This window comes from Belonocnema kinseyi, chromosome 3, assembly GCF_010883055.1.
Source record: "Belonocnema kinseyi isolate 2016_QV_RU_SX_M_011 chromosome 3, B_treatae_v1, whole genome shotgun sequence".
Taxonomy (NCBI): domain Eukaryota; kingdom Metazoa; phylum Arthropoda; class Insecta; order Hymenoptera; family Cynipidae; genus Belonocnema; species Belonocnema kinseyi.
Genome location: NC_046659.1, coordinates 11,015,106 through 11,031,983, shown reverse-complemented (window position 1 = coordinate 11,031,983; position 16,878 = coordinate 11,015,106). Strand labels below are relative to the sequence as shown.

General features: G+C 35.1%; 1 protein-coding gene across 2 annotated transcripts in view; it reads right to left on the bottom strand.

Moving 5' to 3' along the window:
- Positions 1-10,846, bottom strand: part of LOC117169647 (ragulator complex protein LAMTOR1) — a 134,355-nt gene extending 123,509 nt beyond the window's left edge. For both annotated transcript variants that reach the window (XM_033356124.1, XM_033356125.1), the window contains exon 1: positions 10,661-10,846. In XM_033356124.1, the coding sequence (XP_033212015.1) occupies positions 10,661-10,705 (45 nt within the window). In that variant the 5' untranslated portion in view covers positions 10,706-10,846. The remainder of the gene's footprint in view (positions 1-10,660) is intronic.
- Between the last annotated feature and the right edge of the window lie 6,032 nt (positions 10,847-16,878).

Sequence of the window (16,878 nt, the reverse complement as noted above, 5' to 3'; positions counted from 1 at the left end):
CCACAACCACGTCTCACGACCGTGAGATAGGTGGTTACAGTCTGTAAAGGAATCAATACGGCGATCCAGCAAAAGCCTCGTGCACCCTAAGAACACGGAGCGACCCAAGGACTACCGCCTTCTGCATTTTTCCCGCAAGTGTTCTACAATATTGCTGACACGCAGGGATGCTTTTTAGGCCATTAGCAAGTGAAAGCTTGGCACCTCCATGAGCGCCGATGATAAAGACGATTAGTTTAATAGAATATTCCAGGTACAATCGTTGCAACTCCCTTATAAGGTCTCGATAACTCTCTTTCTTTTCATTCTCCTTGGTTATGATGTTTTTGTCAGCTGGTGCCGAAAATTCGATAACGAACATGGTTCACTTCTCGAAGTCAAGAAGAACCATGTCAGGCCTCGAGTGAGCAACAGAAACAATTGTCGAGAATATAAAGTTCCAGTATATGCGGCACTTCCCATTCTCGACAATTGACTCAATTTCCCTAGGAGCATTTAGATAAGCGATATTAAGGTGAATGCCGTAGGAGTGACAGAGAAGGTAATAAAGTACTCTTAGTGCCGCATTGTGCCTTTGAATGTAGGTCGTTCCCGCGTGAGTTGGACAACTAGATAGTATGTGAGCTAAATGCTCGGGGTGTGCATCGCACGCCCTGCAGCTATCATCGGGAATGTCTTGGCTCAAAATGTGGCGACGATATGTTAAGGTGGAAATGACACCGTCTTGGCATGCAAAAAAGAAACCCTCTGTACCAGACTTCAATCCGGGCGATTTAAGGAAAGCAAACGTTAGCTCCCAAGACATTGACTGATCCTTCACATTTATGTGGAAGATATCGTGCATCCTCTTATCGAGGAGCTGTTGACGGAAGTTTTTCTCTTATGCTTTCTTAATCCGGGCATTCAGGAGTGAGTACTCGAGATAGATAAGATTTGATGAATTTTGCTCACTCCTAATACTGAAGGTAAGTCCGAGTGTTTCAGCAACCTCCTCCGCTGCTTTGTACAGAAACGCTCCTTTGCCCACTTCTTCCTGATTCCTGAACATTTTAAGAAGAGGGTCTCTTCCATTATCCTATTGTGAAGACATTCAAGACTCAATATTCCGCGACCCCCTTGACGGCGTGAGATGTACAGTCGCGGAACGGAAGACTTAAGATGCATGCTTTTGTTCATGTGCATAACCTTTCTTATCACGATATCAAGAGATCTGAGCTCGTGCTTCGTCCACGGAACTACACCAAATGAATAGAATAGTACCGGGACGGCAAGCATGTTCGTTGCAGATAGTTTGTTCCTCGCCGACAGTTCGGAACACCAAATCTGTCGGATGAGACGTTTGTATCTGCTTCGGAGAGTATGCTTCATAGATGTCACATCCTGAATGCGGCTCTGTGGCACGCCCAGGTATGTATAAGTCTCTCCAGCGCAAAGGTATCGTATGGCGCTTCTATCAACGAGCTCAGAATCTTCAGGGATGCCATTAAGTTTTCCTCGCTTCAAATAAACCTTGGCGCATTTGTCTAACCCAAATTCCATTCCAATTTCCTTAGTATATCGTTCGACAATCCCCAGAGCTAGATGAAGTTGCTCTCTGTTTTTAGCTAAGATCTTAAGATCGTCCATGTAAAATACATGAGTGACCTGGTACTTTCGTTCTGCAGGTTTGCCGCACAAGTACCCGTCGGAATGGCGCAGTGTTAGAGATAGTGGCAATAATGTAAGGCAAAAGAGGAGTGGGCTCATGGTGTCGCCCTGAAAGACACCTCTCTGAAACGTGACCTTGTTAGTTGTCACACGATTTTTGCCAGATGAGATAGTAAATCTAGTTTTCCAAAGTGGCATCAATCTCTCTATGCACCAAACTATTTGCGGATGAACCTTTAAGATTTCCAAAAGACAGATGATAAGTCTATGGGATGTCGAATCGCAATCTTTCCGATAATCAATCCAGGCCATCGATATGTCACGCTGGTAGAATACTGCATCTTTACAGACACATCTATCGATGAGCAGGTTCTCCCGACATCCGGCTACGCCTTTCTTTGAGCCTCGTTGTTCATGCATTTCTTGCCACACAGGTTCAATTGCCCGAACAATCCTATCATTTGGGATATCTGTGAATATCTTATAAAGCGTGTTCAGACAAGTTATTGGCCTGTAGTTCTTCGGGTCAGCTAAGTTGCCTATTTTCGGCAGGAGTATTGTGCGCCCTTCCACCAACCACTCTGGAATCGGCTCTTCCGACTTCAAATATGATGTGAAAATACGGGCCAAATGCTGATATGTTGAAGATAAGTTCTTCCACCAGAAGGTTTTGATACAATCTGGTCCCGGTGCGGAATTGTTCTTCATCCCTCTTAATACTTTTTTCACCTCCTCGGTAGGAGGTATGCTGCCTAATGGTCAGCAGCTTTGACTTGTTAAGTGTGTGATAACGGGTCCGGAGTTCGCGCGCGAACTTTCGAACCTATCTTTATGGCAAATTGATGCCAGATGTTTAGGCTTGAGAGAAACCTTGGTGTTGATGTATCTTCGGGTCGTAAAGCATCGCTCTTCATCTATTGGATGCCTGGCCGCGGTTGGTCTTAGTGTCGCCTCTCTTTCTTTGTTGCCGGCTTGTTCTAGCTGTGGTAGAGTAGACGTTCCGCTTGCATAGCCCCTTTTACGTAGTAGTTCAGCATGGTTTCGCAGACGTTGCTGCGCAAAATGCGATAGCTCAGGGTGTTTCTCGCACCACAGAGCATGCAGCCGTGCCATGTAACCCCATTCACGGGCCACACCACACGGGCAGAAACCCTTGATACAGGGACCTTCTATCCGCAACCCGAGGACGCGTTCGGTGGCTTTGTCATAGGCCCTTCGGTTTGATTCTAGAGGAATCAAAACCGAACCGAATATATATATATATTCAATATTTTAAACTAAAAATAATCGAATTTTCAACAAAATAGTTCAATCTTCAACGTAATAGTAGAATTTTTAACCGAAAAGACATACATTTTTCTGAACCAAAAATATAATAGTAGACTGTTCAATTAAAAATAATTAACTTTCATCCGAAAATGTTTGGATTTTCTTCTTGATTTCTATTAATTGAGTTCGAATTTAAGAGGAAAATGAGCAAAGTGTAAGTTTGTTGAAAACAAAGAATTTTTTTAAGAGGGGCTAAGATGAGTATAGGGGAAATAAACTGAAGTCTGTATTAATATGCTTGACTTATAAAATAAAATCAGGTGACATTGAAAACTTTTATTATTTATTATTTATTCAAAAACAGCATAAGATACAATGTTAATATACAGATATACACATACATATGGGATGATCTGCTACGATGTTTGCTTAGGTTCTAAGACCTGTGCAAAGAAAGTGAAATATTAACGTCTGCTTAGTTAGCTTTTGTAAACAGTTATAGACTTATTAAGCTAGGAAGACACAACAAGGTTTCTGATTTTTAGAACTCCAAGTAGAAACATTGCAACACGAGAAATTTCTTTCTTATCTGGAGAGTTTAGAAGCGCTATCCAGACGGCACCAGAGGCAAACTTGAACGAAGTAGCATTAGTCAGGTACTCGTGACCCATTGGATGAACACAAAGATAAGGCAGCACCTATAGGGATGTGGACTGTGCCAACCTGCGCATGTCCACCCCCCCCCCCCCCCCCCCCCCGGAGGTGAGCCTCGAATTTGGTCAGAATGATCTCTTTGCGTGACTGTAGACACTGCAAGTCTACACCAGGCCACAGGTCATCTTGTCCACACAACTCTATAAGATTTTTACCTGTAAAACCCAGTTAAATTTTGGAACAGCAGAACCCGAATCTGCTAGGTTCTGCAGCCGTAACAGGCAAATTCTAGGCAGTCTCTCTTGCCCCATGCCCAGAACTCTCTCCAACCAGTTCAGTGCCATGTTCGAAATATTTTAGGCGATTGGTACTCTGCCTAGCTCTAGTCTCAGAGCATAACCTGGAGTGTAAGGAGGAAGCCCAAGCACTTTCTTGAAGAAAGTGGTTTGAATGACCTCGACTTCCTCCCAGTATCTTTGTCCCCAAAATCCTATGGCATAGAGCAGAACATTAGCTACAAGACTTTGAAAAAGAATCAATTTTGAGCGCCACGAAACTGCTTTGGAGTTACGCAGAACTTACAAAGTTGCCCCCGTAGCCATCCTTGTGGCAGCAATTGTTTTATTACAAGCCAGTGTAAAGGTACGTATTAACCTCTAAAAAATTCAGATCACAATACTGACTGAGGACATTAATTTTCCTCTGCAGATCAATGCGAGAGTCTGGAAGCATCACGATATAATCGGAATATGCCAGTAATATAATCTCCATCAAGGGATTGATAAAGATCCCACTTACACCAAAAACTTTACGTCCAGGAGTGGAGAGATGAATCTGAATTACCGAAATTAGAACAAATATATGGTCCATACAGACTCTGGAAGCCCTGAAACCTCCCTGAAATTCAGGTATACACTTCGCCTTATTCGACCACTCAACAAGTCTATCCAGGAGGATTCGTGTAAATATTTTTGCAATAGCATTCGCGAGCGCAATATCTCTGTAAGAGCCCGGATCCTCTTTATCGCCCTTCTTAAATAACACACACGTGAGGATGGTTGCCCAGGAATGGGGAACCTCCTCAGTCTCCCAGATCCTCCTGAATAGACACTCCAGATAGTCTAGACCTAATTCGGGTAACGCTTGGTAACACTCGGCGGGGACACCATCGTGTCCTGGGGCTTTCCCCTTTTTACATTTGCGGATAGCAGCCTTGATTTCCTCTTTTGAGATCTGGGCATCCAGAAGGGGATGAGTATTTACACTCCAAGAAAGACCACGGTTTACCTTAGGAGGATACAACGTATTCGCAAATGCTTGCCGTGATTGAATGTCAATATTACTACTCTATGCAAGTTTAGGCCTAAAGAAGTTAACTGCTCTCCAAAACTCCGACGTCCCTCTGGCAGATGCAAGAGCCCCTTGAAAGGCTTTTTCATACAAAATTTACTTATAAATTAACAGTGAGCTATAGGCTTTTTTTATCAAAATTGAATTTTTTATATCATCCAACCCGAACCAACCGGATAATCCAACCCGATAAGATTTTCGTTTAAGTCAGCCACCGAAGAGACGAGCGCCGTTTGCGAACACGGTAGAATCAGTGAGTTTAGGAAAACCCTCTTCTATCCTCCCTCCAGGTCAGCCTTGCATTTCTGTTAACTTCATGCATTACGGTGTGAGCCTCACGTACCCCCTCTCCTCGCGGAACTACATATACTAGTAGATGGTCCAAGCGAGTAGCGATTGGAACAATTTTGAGATCCTTTATCGCATTTATGATACGTAAAGCGCAATTATGATGATGAAGTTAACTTTGAAAAATTGACAAAAGTTGACAAGATCTCGAATATTTTTAATTTTCAATTTCTAAGTTTTCAATATGAATTTTTAAGTAAAATTTTCTTAACTTAATACTGTATTGCGCTTTTAAGCAATATTTATTACATTTCTTAAAAACAAAAAAACTTTTTAAAAATATATTGCTATTGACCGTTTTTTTAAATTATTGTTCTTGTCAGAATTTATTAATACAAATTGGGGAAAAATTAGTTATATGTAACATTTCACAAGGAAAGGGCCCATTTTCTCGATCAAAGTTTAAAATATATTCGTGTTTTTAAAGAAAAAAGTAAAAAATATCGTTTTTGGGATTGTTTTTCTTTATATCATGGACGCGATAGTAATTTTACCTAAAAATTCGAATTGAAATTTTTTATTTTGTAATCTCAAAATTATTCCTACTAGAACGTTTTCTATGTAAAATTATAACTTAATAAACTAATAAAAGTATAAAGAAATTAAACCTAAACAAACTAATAATTATGCTTTTATTTATAAGCCTGTAACCTTCGAAATTACATATTTGTAAAGAAAAAAATCTGCCCGCTTCGCGGTCACTTTCTCATGGCGCGCGGCTTGCTTCGCTCGCAAGTTTGAGCGCGCCTAAGGCGCGCGTCTTTTAAATCGCGCGCTTCGCGCTCAGAGATTTATTCTCTGTATTTGGAATGCTTGAATAAAACTTTATCAAAAAGATCTCTTTTAGAAAGCAGTATTTATAGGCGTCTTCATATCCTGAATTGTCTACTTAATTAAGTGGAGTCAAAGATTAAGTTTCTCAAAGCTCTGTAGGCTTTGAGGTAAACATTTGTATCGTGACACTCGCGCTGCGCGCTTGATTTACGGCAGAGGTTTGTAAACAGGTTTTGTTAAATCTTTTTTTTTCGTAACTTTCCTCATTTTTCGACAAATTTTTTATTTATTTTTTTATTTTCACTGTTATTTTTCACGAATAAAACCAAAAGCCCGCGTCCTATCAAGAAGTGATTCTTGACGAAATTGTAGATCTTTTTTGGGATAATATTTTTTATTGTTTCACCTTTTTTCGTATTCTACATAGTTTGACCATAAATGGGATATTTTACTTTTCATTATTTCTTGTGCAATCAAAATTTGAGTTTTCGATTTTCCAAGAAAATCCAAAAATTTGTTATGACAGTCTTGTAGGGCTTTAAAAAAGCTATGTTTTTCTTCTCTTGACTTTTTTTCATATCATACGTTGTTTGGCTTAAAATTTTGAATTTCGTTTGATTTTAAAATTTTTGAAAACGCTATAACTGAGAATTTTCTTTTTATCGAAAAAAATCATTAGGATAAATTGTTTGTCCATTTTGATATTATAAATATCCGTGAATAGAATTTTCAAATTCAGAAAAAAAAACCTTTTTGAATTTTTATCAAAAAAGGCTGGTTAACGAACGCGTTCTTGCTTTCAACACCTGAAAAAAGTGTGTCAAAGATGTATTTGATCCGTTTATTTTTTCGAGAGTTATCGTGTTTACGGACGGACGGACAGACAGACATCATCATAAAAACTTGATTTTCGGATTCAGAGAGTCTCGAAACGTAGAGATACGTTGAAAAACTGTGGTATCAAATTTAGGACAATTCTAATACTTTCTCAATCATAAATAATGAAAATGTAAAAACAGTCTTGAATGGAAGTAAAAATTTCCTACAAGTTTCTGGAGTTTTTTTACATAGAATCGATTGGTGCAGTTGACGTGTAATCTAGAATCAATATTGATTAATTTGTATCAAATTATTTAATGAGAAATTGCTATAAGAAAATGAAATGTAATACATGTTTCTTTATCCATTAAACAAAATATTTATATTATTTTTCCTTAATAAACATTATTACGTGAAATATCAATTCGAAAAATAAATATTTACTTAATTACACGATTAACATTAAAATTAATTCATGTAGTAAAGCTTTAATATTGTCACTAATTTCACAAATAAAATAAAGATGAGAATTGCAAAAATATTCTTATTTTATATCAACTTTTATTTTGTAAATCATGTCAAAATCCCTGTTGCTACTTTACCGATATTTTGAGAAAACACTAAAACAGGGAGTTGCTGCGAAGAGCAACGAATAATAGATTTAAAATCATTATCCTAAGAGCCGTTAGGCAACGATTTTACCAAGAGAGAAAGAGTGGAGCGAGATAGTACGAAGAAGGTAGTAGCTAAGCACCCCACGAAAGTAGTTACTATATATATTGTTCCCCCACTCCGCCGCCACTTGCCACATCTAGGTGTATAATATCTTGGCTGCTACTTAGGCGCATTTGACGGAATTCTCCGTAACGTTGTTGCAAATATATTTTATTGTTTACTTATTGTATAATTTTTCAACGAACATGGAAACAAATTTATAATCTAATAGCATATCCTACCACCTACACTAAATTTTCACTTTGCGTAAGAATTAAAAATATATATTATTCTGAAAACCCAAAAAAACAAAAAATAAAGTACAGTCGAATTTGGGTTTAGTATAGTTTTTTATGGTAAATTACTAAGTATTTTACGTGCCTAGTTTCTTATAAGATGTAAATTACGCGCATATGGGACTTTACGTTCTGCGGTTCCCGTTTCCTTTTATAAATATAACTTCTAAAACTTGTTACCCATTGCAAACATTCCTTGAAAAAATTTAAAAAATCATATAGGTACATGATTGTATTGTAATAAAGTTGGTTTATCAGTGTATATTTTATTCGGTACCATTCTTTTCCAAAATTGAATATAATAAAATATGAATAGCTTCTCAGCTAATAAATATTAAATTGATCAATATTTTATAATAATAACAAAAACCTAGATATACATATGAAAAATAAGGTAAAACTTTAGAAAAGTGGCTTCTCCAGTATGGTCCTTTAAACTAACCAACGAACCAAAATTGGTCAAAGTTCGATGAATTCTAAATGAAAAAGGTGAGGGAAGCCCTGTCGGACCGAAGGTTCCTTCTTGAAAAACTAAAAAAAAACACAGCGAGATCAACTTTTAAATTGTTGAAATTCGTATTCTACATTAAAACTTGCCTTAGACACTCACGGATCTTCTGTTAGTAGCAGTTAATAAGCATTCCATCGGTAACTTTAATAATTTCGTCTGGATACTAGCGTCACGCAGTGGAAACCTCAGACAACAACGCTACGATGCAAGTGATAGAGAATTTTAATTTTAAACTTCGCGCGCAACATACGACATGAGATATTATGGATGCGCTTGAAGTCACCTTCAGCAGAAGTTAATGACATTTTCTTAAATTCTTAACGCTGCAAAAAAAAGTATTGCAATTACTCCGTAAGTTTCTAATGGAAATTTTAACGTAGAATCCGAATTTAAACAATATACAAGTTGATCTTGCTGATTTTTTTGGGGTTTTTTTAAAGAAGAAACCGAAGAGGGACACAGTGGGGTTTTTAAGGGTTAAAGGCTCACGCTTCTGTGACCAGTCGTTTGCACGTGTTTTTGAAGGGTGAGCTGGAAAAGGGATTCGAGATGTGACCAATCACTCTTCTATGACCCTTCTCTAGTAAGTTGTTTTTTTGTGCAAGAACCTTCTTGTCCATTTTGTTTTCTTATTATATTGCTGTTTTTTCACAAACAAAATGATATTATGGTCTGAAAACGCTCTGCCCCCACGTTTTTCATTTAGAATTCATCGATTGCAATTTTTCGTTGTTGTGTAGTTAATTTTAAGTACCATACTGGAGAAACCGCTATTCTAAAGTTTTACCAAAAATAATTACAAATTACGAAGGCTTTTTAGGTTAGAATAATTCGCCGGTATCCCTAAAAAATATATTAAAATATATATCAATAACAAATATTTAAATGAACAAATATAACAATATTTCAAAATTATTTACATACCTGTGTCTCAGAAGGCTCTTAGAAGCAACATTTTTTAATATTATGTTGCAAAAAAACATTGCGCTACCCTACCGAAAGAAATCTCTGAGTTTTCTTTAGCGAAATAGCTTGGCCCATTTGAGTCTATAAACAACGTCGATTTGAAACAAAATAGTCTCGGAGATAGTTTGAGAGATTTGGTTCCTTTTAAAGACCCTTTTAGTGGTCGTTTTAAGAGTGGTGCGATGGTAATATAATGTTCCTTTTGTATTCGTCACGTACCGGGCGGGCAGAGTTATTTACAGTAGTTGGTCGTGGCTAATCCGCTCTCCCTTTTTAAATTTCTCTTCAAATTATTAACACTTTTTTTTAATTGATGAATTTTCTCATTATACTTATTTATAATTATAACTTATATACTGATATACAATTTTCTAGTTGAATTCAAAAATGTTGTCTTTTTTGGTGTATCTCATTCCATTTACGAAAAACGTTCTATTAATTCCAATTTGAAGCATTAAAAAAAAAGTTAGATATCTGAAGTTATCGAAATCCGCAGATTCCGAATTATTATGTTTTAGGCTGTTAACTATGAAATTAACAAAAATCTACTTCTAAATTTTAATCTGAAAGCTCAACAAAGGACCCTTGAGTGTCGGCTACACCATTGTTTAAGTGGTGCGAAAAAAGCCACACTGTTAACGGGTAAATAGTATAAATATTATTTGATTACTTACTATACATAATTTTATAATATTTATACAATAATTGATTAGTAATTGTAATTTAGGTCTTCTTCAAATTAAAAAAAAAATGTATGATATAACATTTATCAGTGCAGTAATTAATTATTCTTAATTCATTATTTGGTAATTTTATTGATTTTATTTTAAGTAACCTTGTCGGAAATAAAAAAATATTTAATTTTAAATCTCGACAGAGAGGAGATTAATCACTGGGACAAACAAACATGCTTTATTTCTTTGAAATCAGAATTTATAACCTCTTTTATTAAAATCAGATTTTTTGTATCTGTCACTCCAAAATCTTATTTTATCTTATTATAAAATTGTAAATCAGCGCACTAACAGTGACCAATCGGGTTGTCGGCGCAACGCAAGCGCAGTTAAAAAAGTTCCCAAGATTGGGGACACTGCATCCCTGTGTAGACTTTTAGGTGCATTGTAACTTTTTTCCACTTTGGGTAGATTTTTTTTGTTAAACTTTCAGAATAAAAAAAATAATCAGAAAATTCTTACATCGAATAAAGAACTACTGCCGACCAGTAGAACATTTCATAACAGTAAATCAGGTTTTAAACAATAAATAAATCTTCTACCGCGTTTGAGTGATCAAACGGCAATAAATTATATACCTGTGGTCCTGCGTCGTCCTTACACAAACTATAACAACATCCCATTTTTATTTCAGATAATTAATTAATAAACACTATCAACCAACAAAAGATCACCTTAGTGTTTTACTTTCATCTCCGACTTATAGGCCTTTTGCCTTTATAATAATAATACCACGAAGAAATAATCAGGAGTGCACAGGCCCTCTCAACCTAATGGGCGAATATGAAGAATTATGATTATTTCAAGCATAGTACAAGTTGCGGCCAACTGTTGGCGCTGCGTGTCGGCACAGATGATTGAATTTGAAGGTTTGAAAATTCAAACTATCAAACGGTGTGAAAGTATATATTTTATTTTAAAAAATGAATCCGATGACTATAAAGTTAAACAAACGGAGATGTGTTGTTCCAGGGTGTCAATCGTCGCGTCACGTCAAGCATCGCCAATTTCCGAATTACGCAAAGCCGGGTATGTTCTGGTTAGAAGCGGTGTCAAATCCTCTCTTGACGAAAATAACTTACAGAGAAATCCATAAAAGCGGTTATCGAGTATGCTTTCTGCGTCTTCGGGCGAAGGATTATTTACGCGGTCCGCGAAATTTTTTCAAAACAAAAATAGTGCCTTGCGTGTCGTCGCCTGAATAAGAGCTGAATGATCTTCCTGGCAATGCTCCGGTCAGAGCATAATCTAACGTGCAGCTCTGCACAAGTGTGCAGTTCTGAATGGAAAGTGTGCAGCTCCGAATTTGTGTTGGGGAGGTACTTTTGAAATTATTTTCAATTAATCAAGTTCGAATAAAGTCAAGTGAAACGTAGGGGAGGAGCACAGTATTATATGTTTAGAGGTATTACCTTTCGTGTAAAGGCTGGGCCGTGCAGTTCTGAAATTTGCTTAGATTATGCTCTGGCTCCGGTTGAGGTAGCCCGTGATGTTGATGCTAATTTTAAAACATTTAAATTTAATTATTTTACGTGTGTGTTATTATATGAATTGTAAATATGTTTTGAATCTAAAAATTGAATATAATGATCAATAAAATGAATAGATAAAATGAAAAATGTATAAAGATATATTAAAAGTAATTTATTATACTTTATGTATATATATATATATATCCTTACATATCTTTCTCACTTTGTTTATTCAATTTATTGATAAATATATTCAACTTTAACATTTTTCACATATATACAATTTATATATGGCACACATACGTCACACATTGATACTATTAGTTCAAGTTGCGGCCAACTGTTGGCGCTGTGCTTCATATTTCTACCATTGAGTTGATAGGACGTGGGGGTGCAGCAGTGGGACCCCGACGCTTTAAGTCTATGATCCAACAAACTATGGTCCCGCCACTGTGTGGTACGAAATACATGCAAACCGCGTCTGGTACGATGACCTCCATATTGGTTACAATGATAACGCAGAGATGCTATCCTGACTAGAGTACTATATTAGACGGGAATACGCAACCGCTATTCGGGTTCCTGGACAGCTCGCGGGAAACAGTGCAATAATCAAGTCGTATAGTTTAATTAAAATTAAGTTTAGAATATAAGAAAAATGGTCTGCTGCAGTGCTCCGTTTTTGTAAAAATAGAAGCAAGGATGGATTTGAACTTTACCGTTTTTCACTAGGGCGAAGAGAAAGACCGTCAATGTGGATCATAAATTGTAGACGCGGCAAATGGAAACCGAATTTAAATTCAAGATTATGCGAAGTTACTGCTAACATTTATGACTATCACAATATAATTTAAATATAGTGGGTCTGAACATTATATTTACATGTAATTAAATTGCCTATGAGTTTTTTTATATATATATTTAAGCGAAATGAGATCCAGAAGAAAGTAAAGTTAGGAACCCGTTTTTCTACAGAAGGACGCACATTAACCCACGCAAATAAAAAGGACGTGTAATGTGAAATATAAATAGCTATCATAATAAACTCTTGAAAAAGTATTGTAGTAATGTTTGACCTGTAGTCTATTGTTATTTTGTGATTTGCTAATATTTATTTAAAAAATCATACGATTATAATTCTAGCGAACGCCTATTTATAAACTGACTGAAATTTCGTTAGCGATCATAATTTTTGCAAGAGCTACTTTTTGGCAAATGTGTGGGTTAAAAAATCATATAGTCGAATTTAAACATTTCATATATTATATCACATAATTTTATTTATAATTTAAGTTTTGATAACAATGTTTCAGTATAATTTAAAAACAAATCATTTACATCATTGAAGTGTATTTATATAATTCGATATCAATGTAACGATTTTGAATTTGGCGGGGAACCAGAATGGCAGTTTGGATATTCCCATCTGATATAGTACCTTATCCTAACTACGATTCAAATCATGAATTTAAATAATTTCTCGTTATAATAGAGCACAGCGTTTCTTAAGCTTTACATACTCAAAAGTAGATGATTCCTAATAGATTTAATGCTTTCAGGATGATTCATTTGAATAAATAGATATTTCGTTTACAATCACGTAAAAAACTACGAATTTTGCCGAAGTTTCACTTCATCTGCACTTCACTTTTTCATGGCTGATCTAATAATCCCTGATAGAATAATCTGTATTAAATTTAATACAAATGTATATGAAGTAATTTGCATAAACGGTTGTTAAAATTTAATATATAAGATGTTAAGTTGTTGGCCAGGGTGCAGTGATAATCTAGAATTCGTTGATCGAATTGCCTTTTATGATGAAAATGCAACGTATGGGTGAAACTTCTTCCAAACTTTTCCCTGAATGGTACAAATTTAATGTGAGTACAGTTAATTTAATGCTAAGTCTATTGTTTATTTGCGCAATTAAAGATTTTTATTTAAGATCCAATTTTATTTTGGGATAACTGGAATAAGGTAGAATTTTTTATTAATGAAAATCGAAAAATACTTCTAACCTTATTTTGATTTAGTGTCAAACGAAATTATCTGAGTGATTATCGTGAATGTAAATGAAATGTAATATACACGCTTTTTAATGACGATCACATATGCTTCAAATATTAATTTTAATATACATTGGTATTTTAAGGGCATGTGATACTTAGAAAATTATCGATTTTACCAGTTTTAGGTTCCCCCGGCTTTTTTCTAGAATAATATTTTTTTTCTTTTAAAAATTTGGGAAATGATAGCGAACATGATAACGGATGTCCCCGCTAACTGTTTTTGTGGGTTAGTTCAAAAAAGTTTTAATTTAGCAAAATGTGATTAATTTGCAGAGCGCTTAGGAAATAGTATCGATTTTTTCATTGTTAGATTCCCCCGGCTTTTATCCTAGGATAAGAAATATTTTGCCTTCAAAATCTGGGAAATGATAGCGAACATGCTAACGGACGTCCCCACACACTTTTTTGTGTTTTTTTATCAAAAAAGTTTGATACTGCCAGAGATGATGTTGCTAACAGCGTGCGTGTATATTTCAAGGTTATGTGTGTTACAATTCACCCGAGCGTTACTTCCAAACTACACAATATTTTTGACCGAAAACTTTGGGCTTACAAATAAACATAGTAACTAATCTTCCGGAACTAACCTTGTTTGCAGGCAATCAAAAAAGTTTATTTTATAAATAATTTCCAGATGATCGGATAGGCAGAGGTGGAAAACGACGTAACCTCAAAATAATGCATATGCATAAAATTTTTATTTAGCACAATAAATTTGTTTATTATTATCACTCAAAAAAAAGTTCGGGGACGTCCGTTATGATATTTTATAACATCCCCGAATTCAGTTTTTTTTAATTTTCATTTTTGTGGAAAAAAGCCGGGGAAACTGTAAGTATCACATGCCCTTGAATTGAATACTATGTTAAACAGTAAGAATTTGGTTGTTATGTCTTTCAATTCTCTAAGATACAAAGTTTTACATTTAATAGAAATCGTACATTTTTAACCGAGTCTACCTTTGTTTTCAAATAATTTTATCGAATAGTTATATTATTAGTGAGGCTCTGGAGATTTTTTTCTATTTAATATTGTTTCAACATCAATTATGAAATTTTTTCAGCCAAAAGTATCTTGAGGTGTATTCCCGGTAATAAGCGTTGAATATAGAAAAGTTAATATTTTCAGATTTCTACGTAAAGGTGAAGATTATTCTATTATTTTGAATGCGTGATTTTTCCATCTGTCTAAAATGTCATTATAAGAATAGGATATCTCCGAAACTAATTTATTTCTATTTCCATAGCGGCCGCCGCATGGGTTCCTATTCCCCAAAAGAGAACGTGTTTTCAATATATTCAATTCCTGGTCATTGTACCGACAGATACACCTCACAGAGATGTCTGCTGTTCCCCAAAGGTGTTCGCATTTTGGGATTATTTAATTCTTTCTAATAAGTTCACGAAATATGTGTAAGAAATTGTTTTAATTCCTTCATGTCAAACATAAGTTTTGAAAATTTAATCTTAATCAATTCAAATCCGCCTCTCTAGAGTTAAAATTATTTTAATTCACAAATTTAAATAGATTTCTTTAATGCATTTTTAACACGATTAAATAAATTATTGAAATATAAATAAATATAAATTTAAATATTTTTCGAATTTATATGTTATAAAAAGATTTAATAATGAAAAATAGGTTAAATATATGCTTTTTTTTAATTTTACCAAGCCGATTCAGAGGAATAGGATTTGCACATTTTCTGTTCCCTTTAGGGGATTTTTAGATGGAGAAAAATTGCGTATTCATAGGAATACAAACTCTTAATTTTTCGGAATTTAACGCTTATTACTGGGTTTGGAGGTACGCCATTTAAGTGCTAATATATGATTAAAAAGAAGAAACATATTTAACTGCAGATATTTGTAGTTACAATGGATGGATTAGTAGAAAAATTATTTAATAACTTACGAATGTATTTTTTTGAAGAATCAAATTTCTTCATTTTGTTTATTGTATGCTATTAAAAGTACAAATTGAAAGGACCTCGTACTAAATACATTGGAAATGGCGCCATTTTGACGCTACAGTGCGTCCAAAGTTGTTCGTAAACTGTTTGAGCACACACGCCATGTATACGATATATCTCATGCATGTCACTACGTATATGTATAGGAGTATGCAAATGTGTCAGGGGTGAGGTGCAAGTGCGAGGGGGTCAGGTACAAGCCTGAGTGACTGAAGGACCAAAAGACAAAAGGCGGCTTCAATCACATCTTCTTTTAGTAGCAGTTGAAAGTGTAATGCCCAAATTTCACCTTGTTTACTGTTGACAATTCGCTGCTCTCTGATTGGACATCTAAACGGGATCGTTGTTACCGTTGATTCGGTAACTAAACGAAAACCATTAAAAGGAATTTATTAGAAATACAAAAATACTTAATTTAACATTTGATAATTCACAATTTATTTTAAATGAATTTCCATTATCACTGTCTCAAGATCACTAATCACATTTGTTTATAATTTTTTTAACCGTGGCGTCCCGCTTCGCGTTTAACAATTCATCTTATTTATAATGGTTTATTATTTCACGACAATTAAAAGGAATTGACTAAGTTCAAGCATAATACAAATGTTCTAAATCCAAAAGACTCAATTAAATACTATTAAGTGTCGCAGGTTTAGTATTAAATATGCGGTTTTGGAGATACAAAATCTGACGTTTTCCCGCTGTGCGCGCCATTTAATAAACTCTCTTTAGGGCGGAGTAATCTCTCACTTTTCCCTTTTAGCCAATCAAATCTCTGACGTCATTGAAATTATGAGTCATTTTACAAATAAGAAATTAGGCCGCATGGCTCCGCCTATTAGATTTAAAACGCAATATGACCAATTCGTTGATTGACATATCCAAACAATTTTGGTGCAAAGTCCAAACTGTGACCGGATGTTTGTAATACGAATTCCTGTCAAAATTCGTTCTAAATCACGGTTTGATATCAAAAATACCTCTATGACTGATCTTTAGGAATGCTAAGAATCTAACCTATTTCCTATTGCGATGTAGTTTATAAGTATTTCCCTGATATCAAATTAATATGTAATTCTTATTCTTTGTATTATTTCAGGACAGAGATAGAGAATATGAAAATAATGAATTTTCCTTCTAAATTGTACTTATTCTGTAATTTCTAAGTTATAGTTATAAGTTAAACTTTAAATTTTAATTTGAATTTTAACGCGTTATCCGTCGGTAACTAAGAATTTTGGTTAGGTGCTAGCGCCATATAGTGGAAACCTGAGAAA